The sequence below is a fragment of the Octopus bimaculoides genome, chromosome 20 (genome assembly GCF_001194135.2).
Source record: "Octopus bimaculoides isolate UCB-OBI-ISO-001 chromosome 20, ASM119413v2, whole genome shotgun sequence".
Lineage (NCBI taxonomy): Eukaryota > Metazoa > Mollusca > Cephalopoda > Octopoda > Octopodidae > Octopus > Octopus bimaculoides.
In genome coordinates, this window is record NC_069000.1 from 36548132 (window position 1) to 36566620 (window position 18489).

Genomic DNA, 18489 nt, shown 5'->3' on the forward strand with positions numbered 1-18489 from the left:
AAGGACAAAAATCGTCTTAGTGTAATTTACAACTCTATCTGTGTACACTTAAAAGATATTAGATACAAAATTTCACTGGAAAGTTATATGCTTTCCACAAACCCCAGGATGTTGTTATGAAACTACAAATCCCTTAACTATAAAAGTGACTAGAATTAAGGCATTCTTTTGAAAACGAACCAAATTCACTAATAATTTCTCGTTTTCTATTATATCTTACCACATATAGACACACAATGACACAAACATATACATATGCGTGTGTATATGAGAGTAAGTTTACAATAGTCCTCACCTCTCCTGAAATTGAAGCCAGTCCATCACAGGGTTCACTTCTCAGCTATTCCTGGAACTCACAGCTGAGTGGATTGGAGCAACGTGAAATGAAGTGTTTTTGCTCAAGAACACAACATTCCATCTGGTCAAGGAATCAAAACCAGAATCTTTATATTCGTGAGTGTTATATCCTAACCTCTAGTAAAAGAGCAGAAGTAAAATCTACAGTCTATCATAAAATGCTCTTACTGTACCAAGAGGCTACATAGTTATATTCTGTTATCTCTCTTTACTGACCTAAGCCTATTAGCTAATCCCCTAATATTTTTGTTAATCACTGTATTTAACTCATCCTCATTGATAATTAGACACAGGTGTGGATGTGCGGTTAAGAATCATGCTTCCCAACCATGTGGTCTTAGGTTCAATCCCACTGTTTAGCACCTTGGGCAAAAGTCTTCTGTTATAGCCCTGGGCTGCATAGTCTTGAGCAGATTTGCTAGACGGAAACTGAAAGAAGCCTTGTGTGTGTGCGCGCGCGCGCATGTCTACACTTGCAGATTTGGAAGGGCAGTGACGATTTTCAAATATTATCACTGTCTTTTCACATCCTGCTATGTATTATGTTGACTCGCATGCTGGAAAATATGGTAGATATAGTTGGAACGACCTCCTTTTATGTAACTAGACAAAATCTCTTACTGCCTATGGATAAAGGGAAGAAAATTATTAGATGTAAAATAAATATAACTTACCAATAAAGAAAGTCGCACAGATTCATCTCTTAAATCATCCTCATTATCCTGTCGTTCTTGGCTCTCAATTATCTACAAATATCAAACAGATTTCATGTATAAACACAAAGCAAGTTCCTGTAGAAAATGGTAGAGTCAACTCAGTCAAGTAAATAATTGCCGTATATTACTGGTGGCAATATATGTTATAAAGAAATGAGGCAGTGAGCTGGCAGAATCATTAGCACACCAGACAAAATGCTTTGCGACATTTCGTTCATCCTTACGTTTTGAGCTCAAATTCTGCCAAGGTCTGCTTTGCCTTTCATCCTTTTGTAGGTCAATAAAATAAGTACCAGTTGAACACTTGGATTAATACAAATCGACTAGTTCCCATCCTTGAAATTGCTGGCCTCATGCCAAAATTTGAAAACACGCTATATTTTATAAAGCAGTTAATGGTTTGAAACAGTAATATAAATTGCTTCTAGAGCCCAAAGGAGATTATTGTAAAAGCTGGTGCTACTTAACCATTATTTCACGGCATGAAGTTGATGTGGTTGGCACTCCGTCGGTTACGACGACGAGGGTTCCAGTTGATCCAATCAACAGAACAACTGGCTCGTGAAATTAACGTGCAAGTGGCTGAGCATTCCACAGACATGTGTACCCTTAATGTAGTTCTCAGGGGAGATTCAGTGTCACACAGAGTGTGACAAGGCTGAACCTTTGAATTACAGGCACAACACAAACAGGAAGAAAGAGTGAGAGAAAGTTGTGGTGGAAGAGTACAGCAGGGTTCACCACCATCCCCTGCCAGAGCCTTGTGGAACTTTAGGTGTTTTCGCTCAGTAAACACTCACAATGCCCAGTCTGGGAATCGAAACCGCGGTCCTACGACCGCGAGTCTGCTGCCCTAACCACTGGGCCATTGCGCCTCCATGAAGTTGATGTAAGATGAATTTATTACAGTGTGAATGCCACTAAAGAAATAATGGAGAATGAACAATAAATAACATAAGCAATGAAAAAAAAAGGGCTGATTTGACTTACCATACGAAATATTGCATGTGACCTAGAGCTCTCTTCATTTCTGGCTGTTTCAGCCACACGTCTTCGTGCTGGAAGAATGAAAAGGACAAATAGATTTGAAATTTTAGTGGGGTTACTATAATCCAGCAATACAAGGGTCAGAATGGCTTGCACTGATACATTTTATATCCAGCCGAGAGCAATGAAAGACAAAGTTAATCCTTCTAGACTTTTTCTTTTTTTTTAAAATATTAATACTAGGCACAGAAATGGCAGTAAGGTCAAAAACTTTGCTTTACAATCAGTTAGTTTAGGATTCAGTCCCATTCCATAGCACCTTGGGTGACCAATGCTTTGTCAGTGAGCTAGGTAGACAGAAACTGTGTGAAATCCCATATGTCTGTGCGTGTGTGTGTGTGTACTTTTGTATTTGTTCTCACTACTGCTTGATAACCAATGTTGGTTTGTTTACATCCTCTTAATTTAGCAGTTTGGCAAAATAGCCCTATAGAATAAATACCAGGCATGAAAATATGTACTGGAGTTGATTAGTTTGACTAAACCTTGGGCAAATGTCTTTTACTGTAACCCTGAGCCAACCAAAGCCTTGTGAATGAATTTGGTAGATTGAAACTGTAAACCCACCTTTCCATAACTGCATAGGTTAGACAGTATTTGCCGAGGTGGATTTTCTATGGCCAGATACCCTTCGTGTTGCTAAACCTCATCTGTTTCCAAGCAATATTTCCCTTTGACCACACATGTTTTCAGAGAAGATTGGGAACAAAGGATACCACATGCACACCATTTTGAAGCAAAGAGACAGTAACACAGGCATACATAAAAACATACATATATACAACAGGCTTTTTACAGTTTCTATCAACCAAATCCACTCAGAAGTCTTTCATTGGCCCAAAGCAAATAGTAGTTGGAAGTGAACCAGAAACCATGTGTATAGAAATAAACTTTTTGACCACTGTCACACCTGCTATAGAATAAAGGTCAAAACAGATCAAAACCAGCCAATTCTTGCTGGTGTTGCTCTAAGACTCCAAGTCAGTCCTGCCAGAGCAGAATTCTGATCAAAAATAATGCCAACTCTGATCTTCCAGTCTTTTCCTTTATCAGGTATAAATTTTCTAAGAATAAACCTTAACTCTGAACCATGTTTTAAAGTATATTCTAATTCAAGAGAGATTTGACTACTATTTTTAGAAGGTTAAACAAGACAGAGGTTCCTTTACTGGTTCAAAACCAGCATTAGGAGTAGAAATATACTTACAATCTCCTTTCTTCTTAATGGCTAACATGTCGTCTATGTTTTGAAAGACCATTTCCTTCAGCCCACTCACATGAACCAATCGATTCTATGAACAATAGAGAAAGAACAAATTAGCTTGCTTCAAGAAACTTTTCTTCATGGAAATATCATATTTGATAGCATATAAGACACCACCGCTGCCCCCCCCCCCACCATCATCATCATTTAATGTCTGTTTTCTACGCTGGCATGGATTGGATGGTTTGACAGGAGCTGGTTAGGTAGAAAACTGTACCAAGCTTCACTGTTTGTTTTGGTAGGGATTTTACAACTGGATGCTCTTCCTAACACCAACCACCTAACAGAGTGGATTGAGGGCTTTTTATATGATACTAGCACTTTTTTTCCCCAAAAGATTGTTTCAAAAACAACAGAATTGACCAGGGTCCTAAATGCAAAATTGGTCCTATATTGCATGCTTTAATGCACTAAAAACATTTTTTTCCCGAATATGAGATACTATCTCTTGGACACTACAGTACATCAGGTCAGCTGACTGGTTTAGGGCTCCACCAGCTTTAGGTTGTCCCTCGCAGCACATGTGCTTCACACCTGATCCCTTTGAAATAGTTAAGCAGGTGACTAAAACCAAGTACAGGCATGATCCTCCATGTCTCACACACAATCAGTGCTCCTAACCTCAAGATCCTTTGAATGATTCACATGCTGCATAGTCTAAAAGCATTTTGGCCTAGCATACTGCAACCTGTTTTGTGTTCGTGCGTGTGGCTCCTGCCAGAAAAAAACTTTTTAACTTTGCAGAATCATCCATATTAATCCTACCAGAATCAGAGGACCTACAAAGGACATAGATTACAGCAACTTCTTCCAGAGCGAACTGTTAAAAAATATTCTTTAAAATCATTAGGACATGTTGACCGTAACAGATTACTGTTTGATCCAGAGGAATTTTTTTTCTTTTTATCCACTGCCATAAAACCAAAGCTAAGACCAGCTTCTAAAAGCCTGTAGCAGGGTTAGAGGGAATTTTGAAAAAAAAAAAAATCACTACAGTAACCATCAGCATATCACAATGACAGAACAAAGATAAAAGTAATCTTATTTCAATATCATTTACCTCATCTTCCAATAGCTTCAGTGTCTTTTCTTCAGCATCAAGCAAATCAGAGATTTTTTCATTATATATTTCCATATATGAAACTCGCAGAAGAAACTGTCGGCTTGGAGCCTTCAAATAAAAAAGAAATGAAATGATAAAAAGAAGTCTTCCCCATTCTCTCTTCCAGATATTTCCATTATAAACATTGCAAGTGTCTTATAATAATGATGTGGATCCCAGAACATAACTGATGACTGGTAATTATTTCATCACTATAATCATAATGTAGGTGCAGATATGGCTGTGTGGTTAAGAAACTTGCTTCCCAATCATATGGTCTCAGGTTCAGTCCCACTGCATGTCACCTTGGGCAAGTGTCTTTTTCTATAATCCCCGGCTGACCAAAGTCTTGTGAGTGGATTTGATAGACAGAAACTGAAACAAGCCTATTTTGTATGTAGATATATGTGTGTGCGTGTATGTCATCATATATATATATATATATATATGAAAAAATTGATAGAAATGGCTTTTCTACCTAATTTATAAAGATCTGCATAGGCGCAGGAGTGGCTGTGTGGTAAGTAGCTTGCTTACCAACCACATGGTTCCGGGTTCAGTCCCACTGCGTGGCATCTTGGGCAAGTATCTTCTACTATAGCCTCAGGCCGGCCAAAGCCTTGTGAGTGGATTTGGTAGACGGAAACTGAAAGAAGCCCGTCGTATATATGTATATGTATATATATGTGTGTTTGTGTGTCTGTGTTTGTCCCCCCAACATCAATGACAACCGATGCTGTTCAGCAAAAAGAGACTGATAGAATAAGTACTAGGCTTACAAAGAATAAGTCCTGGGGTCGATTTGCTCGACTAAAGGCGGTGCTCCAGCATGGCCACAGTCAAATGACTGAAACAAGTTAAACAGTATCTAATTATTACAATGGAAAAATTATCAGATAAGTCATTTCTATTAATTTTTTTTCCCAATGTATAATACTATACCAAGGACTTTCTATTTCTAATTCCACTCCGTGTGTGTGTGTGTGTGTTGGTAGCCTTGTCTTAGCATTACATGATGGTTATAAATGTGCATCATCAACACATAAGTGGTAGTGTTCGTTTCCAGTCTTCCACAAAAAACTTGTCTGGCCATGGGAAATGTAGCAGAGAAAGCTTTGTAATTATGACATCCTTTAGGACACTATCAAATGAAATAATCAAACTATCTTTCCACCAAACTGTAAATTGACTGAGCAGAAGCCAATTAGACTATCTTGATTGGTTCTATAACTAGCCAATTAGCAACCACTCTCCCGAGCCTCTTTTGCAGTATTTAAGGGGAAATGTAGTTAAAAATAGAAATGTAAAGAGGAAAAAAGGCTTTAGCTAGCAACCGAAGAATATTAACATTCTCACCGTGTCTCTCTGTTTGAGAGCACATTATGATAACATCCAAACTGTTTGAGAGTTTTCCTACTTTTGTTAACTTGTTGAGAAAAATTTCTATAACCTTTGGAGACAAAACCTACTGATGACTTTATACTTAAGACACAACCATTTTCACATGAGACAAAAATGCAGAAGTTATTTAATGTACAGTTACAAAATATGTTGTTGGCACTCCGTCGCTTACGACGTCGAGGGTTCCAGTTGATCCAATCAACGGAACAGCCTGCTCATGAAATTAACGTGCAAGTGGCTGAGCACTCCACAGACACGTGTACCCTTAACGTAGGTTTTGGGGATATTCAGCGTGACACAGTGTGACAAGGCTGACCCTTTTGAATTAGAGGTACAACAGAAACAGGAAGAAAGTTGTGTTGGAAGAGTACAGCAGGGTTCGCCACCATCCCTTGCCGGAGCCTCGTGGAGCTTTAGGTGTTTTCGCTCAATAAACACTCACAATGCCCGGTCTGGGAATCGTAACAGCGATCCTATGACCGCATGTCCACTGCCCTAACCACTAGGCCATTGCGCCTCCACTTACAAAATATAACCGAATCTCAAAAAGACAAAGGAAATTTTGTGTACTTTTGAAGAGATAGATGATTTTTCTTCTTTGTAGCAAAACTAGTTACCTTTTAATAGTTAATTGTAATATTTAATGCATATAAATAAAATAAAAGGAATAAAATGCTATGGCTAACAATATCATTTCTTCATTGTTGTTATTCTTACCAAAGACACATCTCAAGTTTACTTACATTATCGATGGCATCAAACATGGACTTCATTGCCATTGGAATTATTCCTTTCTCTTCTTTTGTACCAGACATTGTGTAGGTTTTCCCAGAAGAAGTCTGGCCATAAGCAAAAATGGTTCCTAAAAATGATTAAAAAGCAAACATTATTTGTGTATGGACAGAGAACAGGAAGAAGACAGTTATGATGAGAGGAAGAGAGATGTTTACATTGAATTGATTTAAACAATAGCACTATAGTTTAACCCTTCAACATTCAAATTACTCTCTCAAATGTAATGCTTATTTATCCACACTGTTTTTAATTAATCTGCATTATCTTGTAGCTTCAAAGATTCCGATGATGTGATTGTTTATTTTTATAATGACACTAGGGTAGGTATGAGAGGCTGAATCTGGCCAGTTTGAACATAGAATTGGTAGAAAATTTGGGCCAGGTTAAATGCTAAAGGGTTGATTATAATGCAATACAACTGATGGAATCAACCTAAGTATACCACTGACACATACTTTTTAAATCAAAAGCAATGAAAGACAAAGGTAACCCCAGTGATATTTATAGTGAAATTGGAAAAAGATGAAACAAGCTACTACAGGGTGTCCACAAGGTCTGGGTACATGGAGTAAATAAAATCATAACATAAACAATTAAATGTAAGAAATAATAATTTCTTAAAGTATGTGTCAATCCCCTTGTGGGTACATGGAGTAAATAAAACCATATCATAAACAATTAAATACAAGAAAAACTAATTTCTTAAAGTATGTGTTAATCCCCATGTACCCAGACTTTGTGGACACCCTGTATAATGTACCCAGGTTGTTACTCTCTTGTTCTTGACTTTGGTCATTGATGTTTAATATCACTTCTCCATGTGTTGACAATGCTACAATTATTTTTCAGAAGAGTACAATTGATTGGTTTAAACCCTCATATGTACACATGTGTATGTGTAAATATACACATACATGTTTCATTCACTCTCACTCTCTTCCCAGACTCGCAACCTTCACCATCATTTCCCTTCTTCTTAATCTACCTACAGTCTTATTATACTACTGCTCACCATCCTTTCTGCACTGTCATTTTCTAGATCTGCTCTTCTAGGCCATAGGCCACACCTACTCCTTTCCCCCATCCACTCCTAAACTGATGCTTACACTCAACCACACCTCCACATCTCTAATGAATGTGTTGTATTAAAAAAAACCAATAATATTGGCGAGAGACAAAAGAGAAACAATCACCCCAGCAGAGGCCAGCAAGAGCATCACAGATGCATTTCAGCCTTTTTGGGTCTCTTCAAAGACATGTACTTACAGTCAGTCGTATGCCACATACCAGATTTTTATTCAGACGGGGGACTATTTGCAACATCAATGAATGTCACGTTCACTATATCCTATATTGCAGAGAATGAATTCTCATAAAAATGTACAGACTTGTGCTTTGTACATTTTCATACACAAGGTTTGAGTCAAAATCTATAGCTAGAGTATAAAGCACTCACCCTGTTGCTATGCAACTGAGAGACCAGAGAGAAAATCATGTGATTGCAAAGGAGAGGAAGTGATGGAAGAGCCCACCCCCGCCTTCCTTCAGTCATGAATGACCATCGGATTGCACCTAGAAGGTTACCTTCCGAAGAAATAAGTCCCAGGAAGGTTGTTTAGAGAAGACCAGCCTCCCCTCTTCATGTCACCGATATTATCCAAGGGAAAGGCAAAGGCCGATACAGCTTGGTACTAGTGCTGTTGCAATTCATTTCTACAGCTGAGTGAACTGGAGCAATGTGAAATAAAGTGTCTTAATCAATAACACAACACACAGCCCAGTCCAGGAATCGAACTCACTACCTCATGATTGTGAGCCTGATGCTCTAACCATTGAGCCATACCTTCACATGTGATTAGAAAACAAACTTCTTGAGTGCACAACCACAGCTATTCTCACACTGCAAGACCAAAACTGAAGATGTGACACCCACTCAACCACATCCAACAAAAACATACAATAATTTCGGAGAGTAGTGAAAGAAAACAAATAATCTTAAATGAGAAAATTGCTTACCATTGAAACCCTCCATAGTGGCACAAATAATTGGTTCCACAGTTTCATGATAAATGTCTGCTGTATTGTCATTACAATCATAAACACGATCTACAAAAACAAAACAACATCTCACCATTAATATTTCTTATTTCTTTATTGCCCACAAGGGGCTAAACATTGAGGGGACAAACAAGGACAGACAAAGGGATTAAGTCGATTACATCGACCCGAGTGCGTAACTGGTACTTAATTTATCGACCCTGAAAGGATGAAAGGCAAAGTCAACCTCGGCGGAATTTGAACTCAGGACGTAGTGGCAGACGAAATACCGCTAAGCATTTCGCCCGGCATGCTAACGTTTCTGCCAGCTCACCGCCTTCACCATTAATATATCTGTAATCAGCTGGCAGAATTGTTAGTCTGTTGGATAGAAATGGTTAGAGACATTTGATCTTTAGTGGGTATGTACAAAAGTTTTTTAAAAGAATATTTGCATAGTATTCAACTACAAGGGGTATTTTCCTTGTTTCTGCTTGTCTCTGTCTCTCCTGTTTACTCTTGTGGGTTTGAGGTCATTGTGAATTTTTGGCAGAGAAGAAGGAGGAGGAGGAGGAGCAGAATGCGGGAGTGCCATGATAGTAGTAGGATGTTAAATGGTCAAGTGCCCTGAAAGTGACTTGTGGATGGTAGTAGTGACTGAATTCTTGAGACACCTCTTTTGAATGTATTGTTTATAATATTTGCGTAGGTGTCATTCTAAACAGCAATAGTAGTAAAGTAAGGAAGGAGGTGGCGGAGAGGACAAAGAGAAGAGAGAATAATGAGGGAATGCAGGTGGTATGATAGTAGTAGGATGTTAAATGGTCAAGTGACCTAAAAGTGGCTCATTGTGGATTATAGCAGTGATTGGGTCTGTTTTTCTAATCAATTCTTGGGTATCTCTTGAATGTATCATTTTTAATATTTGCATGTGTGTTTGTTTTATTCTAAGGTCATGGTGGATATGTCGTTTGTTGTAGATGCGTTCAAAAGGGGTCTGTATTTTGTAATAAAGAGAGTCTCTTTACTAATTTGTTGGCTACAGGTTGTATCGTCCCTAAATTGTTAGAGGGGAAAAATTCTGAAGCTTGGATTTTTGTTATTGGTGCAAATGTCGATGTGCTGGCTGAATGTTATTCTTCTGTTTTGGGGAATTTTGATCTGGGATCTGTGCAGAGCCATCCTTTGACGGAGACTGTTTTTTGTTTGGCCTATGTATTACTCTTGACACCCAGAGCAGGTTAGTGTGTATATCAGGTTCTCCGAAGCACATGTGAAGCTGCTTTTCACTGTTTGATGGAGAACTCTGATCCCTCAAATTGACGCATATCCCACAGTGGGGTCTTCTGCATTTTTTTACTGACAGCTTCTGTGTTGTTATTGAGCGTATTCGGGCTTGTGTTAGGAGACTTTTCATAGATTTGGGTTGTCCCTTGCTTTTTATGATGGTGTGTGTTTGGAGGATGAAGTTCATTCTGAGGTCCTTTTTATATACATATTACACACACACATGTATGTGTATATGTGTGTGAGTGAGTATATGTTTGTTTCCTTTATTTATTCATATTGCTTGAATTAATCATTGCAATATCTCATAGCTTTGATATATCAACAATGTGATTGGTTATTTTTAGAATAACATTGTAGGGTAGATGCGAGAGGCCAAATCAAGCTGGTTTGAGCATAAAAACAAGTAGAATATTTGGACCAGATACAGCCAGTTTAAATGCTAGAGGGTTAACGCCCATTTTTCCATGCTGGCATGGGTTGGACGGATTTTATTACAGGATATTTTACACAAAGTGGCATATATTGTTTGAACACGAGGAAAAGGTAACACGTTTTCATCCTCTCTCAGTTTGCCGGCATTTCTGCTGACACCTTTCTTTAATAAGTAAAATTTATGCACTTACCAAACATATATGGCTGATTATTGGTTCCTTCTGTAGCTGAGATAACTCTCTTCTCTCTGGTTTGCCACGCTAAGTCACTGCCATTGTGCTTCTCACTACAAGAGAAAAATATTATTTGCCTGTCAGTGAATAAATGTATACTATTTGTGATCAGATTCATAAAGAATATGGCAGCCTAATGAGGCTATAAATAATTTATCAAGGAAAGTAATTGGTTATGATTTTTTTAAAGTAAAAATTACTAATAATTAGTTAATAGATTTTAATTTTTAAAAAAATGTTCTCAAAACTTGTGCAATAATTCAGCAACAATAATATTACTGGTAAAGTTAATGAATAATAGTATATTGCTTGGCTCTTGTGCGGGTGACACATGAGGTTTCTCGAGCGAGATGAGCGTGGCCGTTGCCAGTACCGCCTGACTGGCCTTCGTGCGGGTGACACGTAAAAGCACCCACTACACTCTCTGAGTGGTTGGCGTTAGGAAGGGCATCCAGCTGTAGAAACACTGCCAAATCAGATTGGAGCCTGGTGTAGCCATCTGGTTTCACCAGTTCTCAGTCAAATCGTCCAACCCATGCTAGCATGGAAAGCGGACGTTAAACGACGACGACGATATAAAATATATATATATATATATATACATGGGGATGCACTTCTATGACGATCTCTCACTCTCTCTTTCACATGTGTGTGTGTGCATGCATATGTGTGAAGATGGATAAATAGCTAGACAGACAAGACAGAATAGATAGACAAACATAGATAGATAGAGAGACAAACAGATAAGCAATGGATGGATAGACAAACAGATAGATAGGCAAAGAGACAGACAGACAGACAGGCAGATGTGAGTGTAAATATTTTTGTATATACATGCATGGCTGTGTTGTTAACAAGTTTTCTTTCCAAAGAATGTGATTTCAGATTCAGTCCCACTAAGCGGCACATGAGCAAGTGTCTTCTGTAAAATTTTGCGAGTGGATTTTGTGAATGAAAACCCAAAGAAGCCTGTCGCATGCATGTGTATATAAAAATGTGTGTGTGTGTTGAGCTTACCGTTCATTAAGTGGCCGTAGTCGAATAACGACTTGAATCTTGTCTGACATTTTATTCAATCTGCAAAGATAAAACAATATCATCATCATCATCATCATATTCGTTTAATATCTGCCTTCCATGCTGGCATCGGTGGAACAAATCAAATGAAAAGCAAAATGTCTTATACAGTAATCCCTCGACTATCGCAGGTGTTACATTCCAAAACCTCCCACAGAAATAATTAAAATCTAAAAAAATATGAATACCTATCAGCCACAGAAACCTGCAGTATACTGAGGAGTCTGTGATATAAATTTGCATATATTAGCCAGAAAAATCTGCAATGTACTGAGTGCACAATAGGTGAACCACAATATGGTGAGGGATCACTGTATATCAACCCTTTAGCATTTATACCAGCCATATCAAGCCCAAATATTCTATCTGTTTTATGTTCAAACTGGTCAGATCTAGCTTCTCATACCTGTCCTACAATGTCATTCTAAAAATATACATTGACATCATCAAAATGTCGAAGCTACGAGATGATGCATGGTTAATTCAAGGACAGTTGCGTAAGGAAGTGCAGATCTCTAACTGTGGAGGGAATCTGGAGAAAGACATGATCTTTGGATGCTGGGTCTCACAGAGGTGATGACAAATGATCAAGACCTTTGACCATTTGCTGTACCTCAGAAAACTTGTCAAGCCAAGTGAAATCGTAGTGATGGACAGTGTCAGTGACACATAAAAGGCACTGACTACACTATTGGAGTGGTTGGTATTAGGAAGGGCATCCAGCTGTAGAAACCAAGCCAAAATTAGACTGGAGCCTAGTACAGATCTCCAGCTTAGCTGTTTTGGTTAAACCATCTAACCCATGCCAGCATAGAAAACAGACATGAAATTATGATGATGTTAATAAGTAAGATAATCTGAATGCTAAAGAGTTAATCATTACAAGCATTGGCACGAGGTCAACATTTTAGTGGTGTGTGTAAGCAGAGTTTTTTAAGTTACTTCACTAGCACTTAGTTTATTGGACGTTGGAAGGATCCAGCCATTTTCTCTGCCCTCTATTCCTGGGAGGGTTGTTGGGGTATAATCCTAAGGCATCTTTTTCATAGGGTCCTATCAAAAGCAACTGGCATTACACTTTCCAGCTGGATCACCAAGTGTGACCAACTAAAAGTATGGATATTATCCAACTATATCATTCTTAGTTTACCCCTCGGTTTCCTGCCAGTTGGATCAGGTTGAATAATCAATCTTGCAATTCTCCCTTGTGGCATTCTAATCACATGTCCATAGTACAAGAGCTGTGACCTTCCTGATCACCGAGCTTATACACCCTGTCAAGTAACATAACTCCAGAGATCCATTTAAGGACCCCCATTTCAGCCGCTTGTATTTGCGATCGTATTGTTTAACACAAGATATTTTTATGAGTTATTATGTGTCATTTATGTAAATAAGATATAATAATGCACTAAGCAATAACACACTATTCAGATAATATTATAACAGTTTAACATTCTAAGACATCGTAAATAAGATATAATAATGCACTAAGCAATAACACACTATTCAGATAATATTATAACAGTTTAACATTCTAAGACAACAAGTGTAATTAAGTGAAGAATTGCTAAAATGTGGATCGTGGGAGTTTAAGGAGTTGCAACTAAAACTTCTTGTAAATATTGTAGATGTGAACTAAAGACAAAATTCCAAGACTTAAAACTCTCAACAAACTCTAAGAGAACATACTAATGCAACATCTTTGAAGAACACCTCCCACATCATCATCTTATAATGTGTCATGCCAACATGAAGGATCGGTTGCAATGAACGAGTGTTGTTACTCTGCTACAAAGAAATGTGGGCCATCTTTCGTTTTCACTCGCAGAAACGAGGTTATGCGAGTCATTTAGTTGACTTATACAAGAATAATAATGGTGTTAGCAAAATGTATCTAATCTGAAAATCACCACACAAAATATAAATATAATTCCATAATTCCTGACTGCAACTATTTTGAAAATGATAGGTTTATTTTGACTTGTTAGACAAGTCGATTTTACTGTAATGAAACTATTTAGCATTTCTATAAAATACTATTGTAACTTTTCAATGCCATTTTAATGATCAAATTTCAAAATTTACCGAACTATCTATTGGTTAACTTGATAGCGATAAAATCCACTGTTAATCTTTGGCCACAATCGTTATTGTATAAAATGTATTTGATTTCATCTATTTTAATATTTAAAATAGGAAACCGTAATACAATAATTACGTAAAATAGTAATGACTTACGCAGTTTGAAACTACAAACGTGTCTGACAAAATAGTGTTATTTTCCTACATAATATCTGTACTTCGGTCTACTAGTTACAAAATACATATGTATATATAAAATGACTAAATCAAAAGCACTTTACAATTCTGCTTATTATATAGAGATTAACGAGATTTTGTTCACTTTTCATAAGTGCATATTGTCCATCATATATGTGTGTGTGTGTGTGTATAAGGTTCGAAGATCACCTCTTTCTTTTTTTTTGTTTTTTTTTTTATAAATTCCTAAAATATTCAGATTTTGATGCTATTCAAAAGAAATCGGACATTCCCTGAGTAGTGGGAGAGCTGATTTGAAAGTGATGTCAAGTGAAACTATGATAAAACAACAAATATAAACAAGCACCTTAATTACTGTTAATATTAGAAGTCCAAAATTTTATTGTACTTACATTTATTTGAGATTATGTTTACTTACACGATGTAACCAAAATATAGTAATGTCGAACAGAAATCGTTCGGCTTAAATGTTTTGATAAAACGCAAACAGTTGATAGAAAATTCAAACTTTAACGAGAACGAATGAGGAACATAATTTAATATTACCACGCTCGTATTTCATTGGTTGATGAAAATAAACTACCGATGCTGATTGGTCAATGAATTTAAAACCGGTGTAGATGGAATAAAAGTAACTGTGGATAAATCTGATGTGTTGATAAATTTTTGTAACAGAAATTTTATAATCATTTATTTTTCCTTGACATTAATAAAATAAGAAATTATTTTGAAACAAACATAACGAAAACTTTTTTGTAAATTGCAATTAAATCTAACTTAATATATAATTGATTCTTCCGTTTCATAGTTGAAAACATAAAAAGAGAAGTCAGTTCCTGCTGGAACTCCGAACGTTATTGTGCTTTTAATAAATGCCGCATGCAATATTTACCTATCTTCATTTGCTTCTTATTTATATAAGGGCATTACTACAGAATTTGCTTCTTATGCTTAAAACCTCTTTGTGACATTTCTATCTCGCAATCTCTCTATCTAGGTATAATGAGATAAATACGAAACAGCAGTGCTGAAGAAGTAAAGCAACTCAACCTTTAGTAAATACGGTGTTGTATTGTTTACCTGTCATTTAGAATTATAGAATGATCATGTCATCTAACCTACAGCAATTCCAGTTTTGTTCTATATGTCATGCAAGTCATACTGGGGGTAAAAAACATGTCTATTCCAAGAAACATAAATTGTTTCTAGATAAGGCATTGAAACGGTTTGATGAGAAAGTAAGTAACTCAATTCGCATTCATTACTAATATTGTTGGTTAGCCACAGGCAGAACTCTAAATGGTTAAACAATCGCAAGTCATTCATCTTTGGCCATCATCTCGTCTTTTGGCGATCTTTTGATTTAAGAACGTTGCAATTATAAATGGGGCATACCTACGCAAATGTATCCCCACTGAAAGTTACGAGGAAATTAAGCCGAAGGGGGCATGATTGTGCAGATGTACCTTATAATTTTGTTACTATAGCTCTCTCTTTTACTTTACTACAGATTATTGCTTTTATTTTTATATATGGTGTAACACACACACACACATACATACATACTTACATATATTGTTATGTCAATGAGTTTCTCTAGGACAGCATTTTTCAAACTGGGTCGCGACAAGAAAGGTGATCGCCCATAATAGTACATATTATTATGAATTTATTATTCATATACAAAAAAAAAAAAAGATGTTATCGCAGTCGAAATGACTTCAAGGTTTTGTCCAAGGCAATCGAGAGTCTCTCACTCTCTCCCTCTCTTTTTTTCCTTGAATCCCTAACTATCGAATAAGTTTGGTTGAATTTTAATAACAAGTTGTAATCAACAACTCTGGCAATGGACAAACACACACACACATTCTCAAACAAGTTTGTTCCAAAATTGGTAAACTGAATGACTAGTTGTCAACAGTTATTTTTTACATAACATAATTTTTTATATTTTTTATCAGTCTTTACTAATTTTGCAGGCAGACATACAGATACTTCACTAGCAGTGAGCACTTTCACTTCTGACAGCTAATAGCATGACAGTGCCGCATAATTTCCTATTTCTTCTCAGTCTTTACGGATTTCAAATTTTGGTACAAGGCCAGCAATTTGAGGGGAGGGAACAAGTTGATTAGATGGACTCCAGTTTTCAACTGGTACTTATTTCATTGACCCCCAAAGGATGAAAGACAAAGTCAACCTCAGCAAGTTTTGAGTTCAGAATGTAAAGATGGGACCAAATACTGTTAAGCATTTTGCCCAGCATGCAAACACTAGTGCCAGTTCAATACTTTCAGTGCCTATTAGATATTAGTGTTATGTTGAGATCAGTTCAATCTTCTTTGTCCTTCTTCATTGTTAAATGAGTTCCTTTTTGTTTTCTTTTTTTCTTTCCAGCTTTCTCTGTGTAGAAAAGCAATTGAGAATCCATCTGTGATAAATTTATGCAATGAAAAGATGAACCTGCAAAATGTTTGGTGCTATTTTTGTTCTGTTGAAATTGAGAGACATTCAGTAAACGGTAATTTCCTCATCATGGAACATAACCTATTGGCTCACCTAACAACGTATGTTATGTTTATTTTATTTATATTTTGTCTTGTTCTTTAGAAGCTTTATTTTTAGCTTTATAGAGTGTCTTATTGTTTACTGGAGCACTGCCTTTGAAGGGTTTAGTCAAACAAATTGACCCCAATACTTATATTTTAGAATCTGGTACTTATTCCATTAGTCTCTTTTGCCAAACTGCTAAGTTATGTGGCTATAAACAAGCTGACACTAGTTGGTGGAGATGGACAAACAACGATATAAAGAGAAGTAAAAAATTATCTGTTTTTGCTGAAACATTCTTTAGGTTGGCCACATTGCCTTCAGTGCTCGCGTACTAAAAGGTGGTATTCTTATGGTTATGTAACTGTGGTTTGAACTTGATCGCTTCAGTTTTCTTTTGTGTGTTACACAGTAAACATGGCCACTCTATTGGTGGTGTGCACCAAGGAAGAAAAGAGATCAGTGATCCAATTTCTCTGGTCTGAAGGTGTTTCAGTAACTGAAATTCATTACAGACTTTCAGTACAATACGGGGACCGTGTTCTACTGTGTACAAGTATGTATGAGTGGATCAAGAAGTTTTAAAATGGCCAGACATTGTATATTGGGCTCTCCATCTACTTTACAGTGACTTATACCCTCACCTCCACTGAACCAAATTTCCTCCCATGCACTGTACCTGTCTCACCCCTTTCAGGGAAGAAAAGAAACATGGTCATTCCTTACCCAAGTGACCTTATCTTATTCCCTATCACTTGTTATGCGCTCATAAGTCAGTTTGATAGTTGAGTTTTGATTGGCTGTATGCAAATGAGTTCATAACTGGGGTCCGGAACTCTCGTAGGAAAAAAAATTCCGCAGCCTACTGCTATAAGTAAAAGGCACTTGCCTAAGCCACCACACTGTAGGCTAAACCTGAATCTATGTGGTTACAGAGCAAACTTTCTTAACCACAAAGAAATTACAAAATTGCTACAAACTTGTATGAGCAAACACTACAGAATGCAATGGCAAGCATCATTAGGACAAGGTTTTATTTACTGAGGAAATTTAAAATGAGTTATCAGTGTGTTGCTGTTGTCATGATGTTATTATATACTTTCTCTACTTTCAGAGAACTTCACAAAACCAACACGAGACTGTTCTTTCAGAAAAATTTTTTGAAGCACTATAATAAATATATTTTTTCAGAAAAAGAATTTGAAAGGTAATTTCTATACTTACATTTATGTATATATGCAAATGTTGGTGAGTTGCCATTATTTCATGTGGAGGAAAGAATTAGTGTAAATTCAGTACATGGTTCCTCGTTTATCACCGATTTATCCATTACTGATCTGGGATAATATGGTATGCTCAATTGCAAACCATGGTATGTTTTCCACAGCCAGATGCCCTTCCTAATGTCAAACACTTTACAGCATGTGCTGGGTGCTTTTGTTTTTGTTTTTTTGTGCTACTAACACTGATGAGGCCACTATACAGCTCACAAGACTGCAAAACTTGAGATGTGGGTGTGGGTTTTTATGTTACGACTTGAAAGAGTAAAATTTTAAAGTGGGGTGCAGAGCAGGTCCTTGTAGAGGGGGTACATGGCTACTCATATTTAGAAGAGAGGATGGGAATGATCAGTAGAAGCTGTGAAGGGATAAATTCTTTTCTACTCTAGGCACAAGGCCTGAAATTTTGGGGGGAGGGGGCCGGTCAATTAGATTGACCCCAGTATGCAACTGGCACTTAATTTATCGACCCCGAAAGGATGAAAGGCAAAGTCGACCTCGGCAGAATTTGAACTCAGAACATATAGACAGGCAAAATACCGCTAAGCATTTCGCCCAGCTTGCCGCCTTTGTGAAGGGATAAATTGTAGCGACAATGTGTCCAAGTGGCTCCTCAAATTGCAAG

The 18489-nt window shown here is 37.1% G+C and overlaps 2 protein-coding genes across 2 annotated transcripts in view; one reads left to right on the forward strand and one right to left on the reverse strand.

Moving 5' to 3' along the window:
- LOC106873870 (centromere-associated protein E) overlaps positions 1-14552 on the reverse strand; it is a 53424-nt gene extending 38872 nt beyond the window's left edge. The window contains 9 exon segments of the mRNA XM_052974967.1: positions 1032-1103; positions 2064-2131; positions 3328-3412; positions 4445-4555; positions 6631-6749; positions 8699-8788; positions 10633-10727; positions 11692-11751; positions 14427-14552. Of these exon segments, the coding sequence (XP_052830927.1) occupies positions 1032-1103; positions 2064-2131; positions 3328-3412; positions 4445-4555; positions 6631-6749; positions 8699-8788; positions 10633-10727; positions 11692-11741 (690 nt within the window). The 5' untranslated portion in view covers positions 11742-11751; positions 14427-14552.
- Positions 14553-15042: 490 nt separating this feature from the next.
- LOC106873877 (centrosomal AT-AC splicing factor) overlaps positions 15043-18489 on the forward strand; it is a 21557-nt gene continuing 18110 nt past the window's right edge. Inside the window, exons 1-3 of the mRNA XM_014921396.2 lie at positions 15043-15272; positions 16432-16601; positions 17699-17791. Of these exons, the coding sequence (XP_014776882.1) occupies positions 15135-15272; positions 16432-16601; positions 17699-17791 (401 nt within the window). The 5' untranslated portion in view covers positions 15043-15134. The remainder of the gene's footprint in view (positions 15273-16431; positions 16602-17698; positions 17792-18489) is intronic.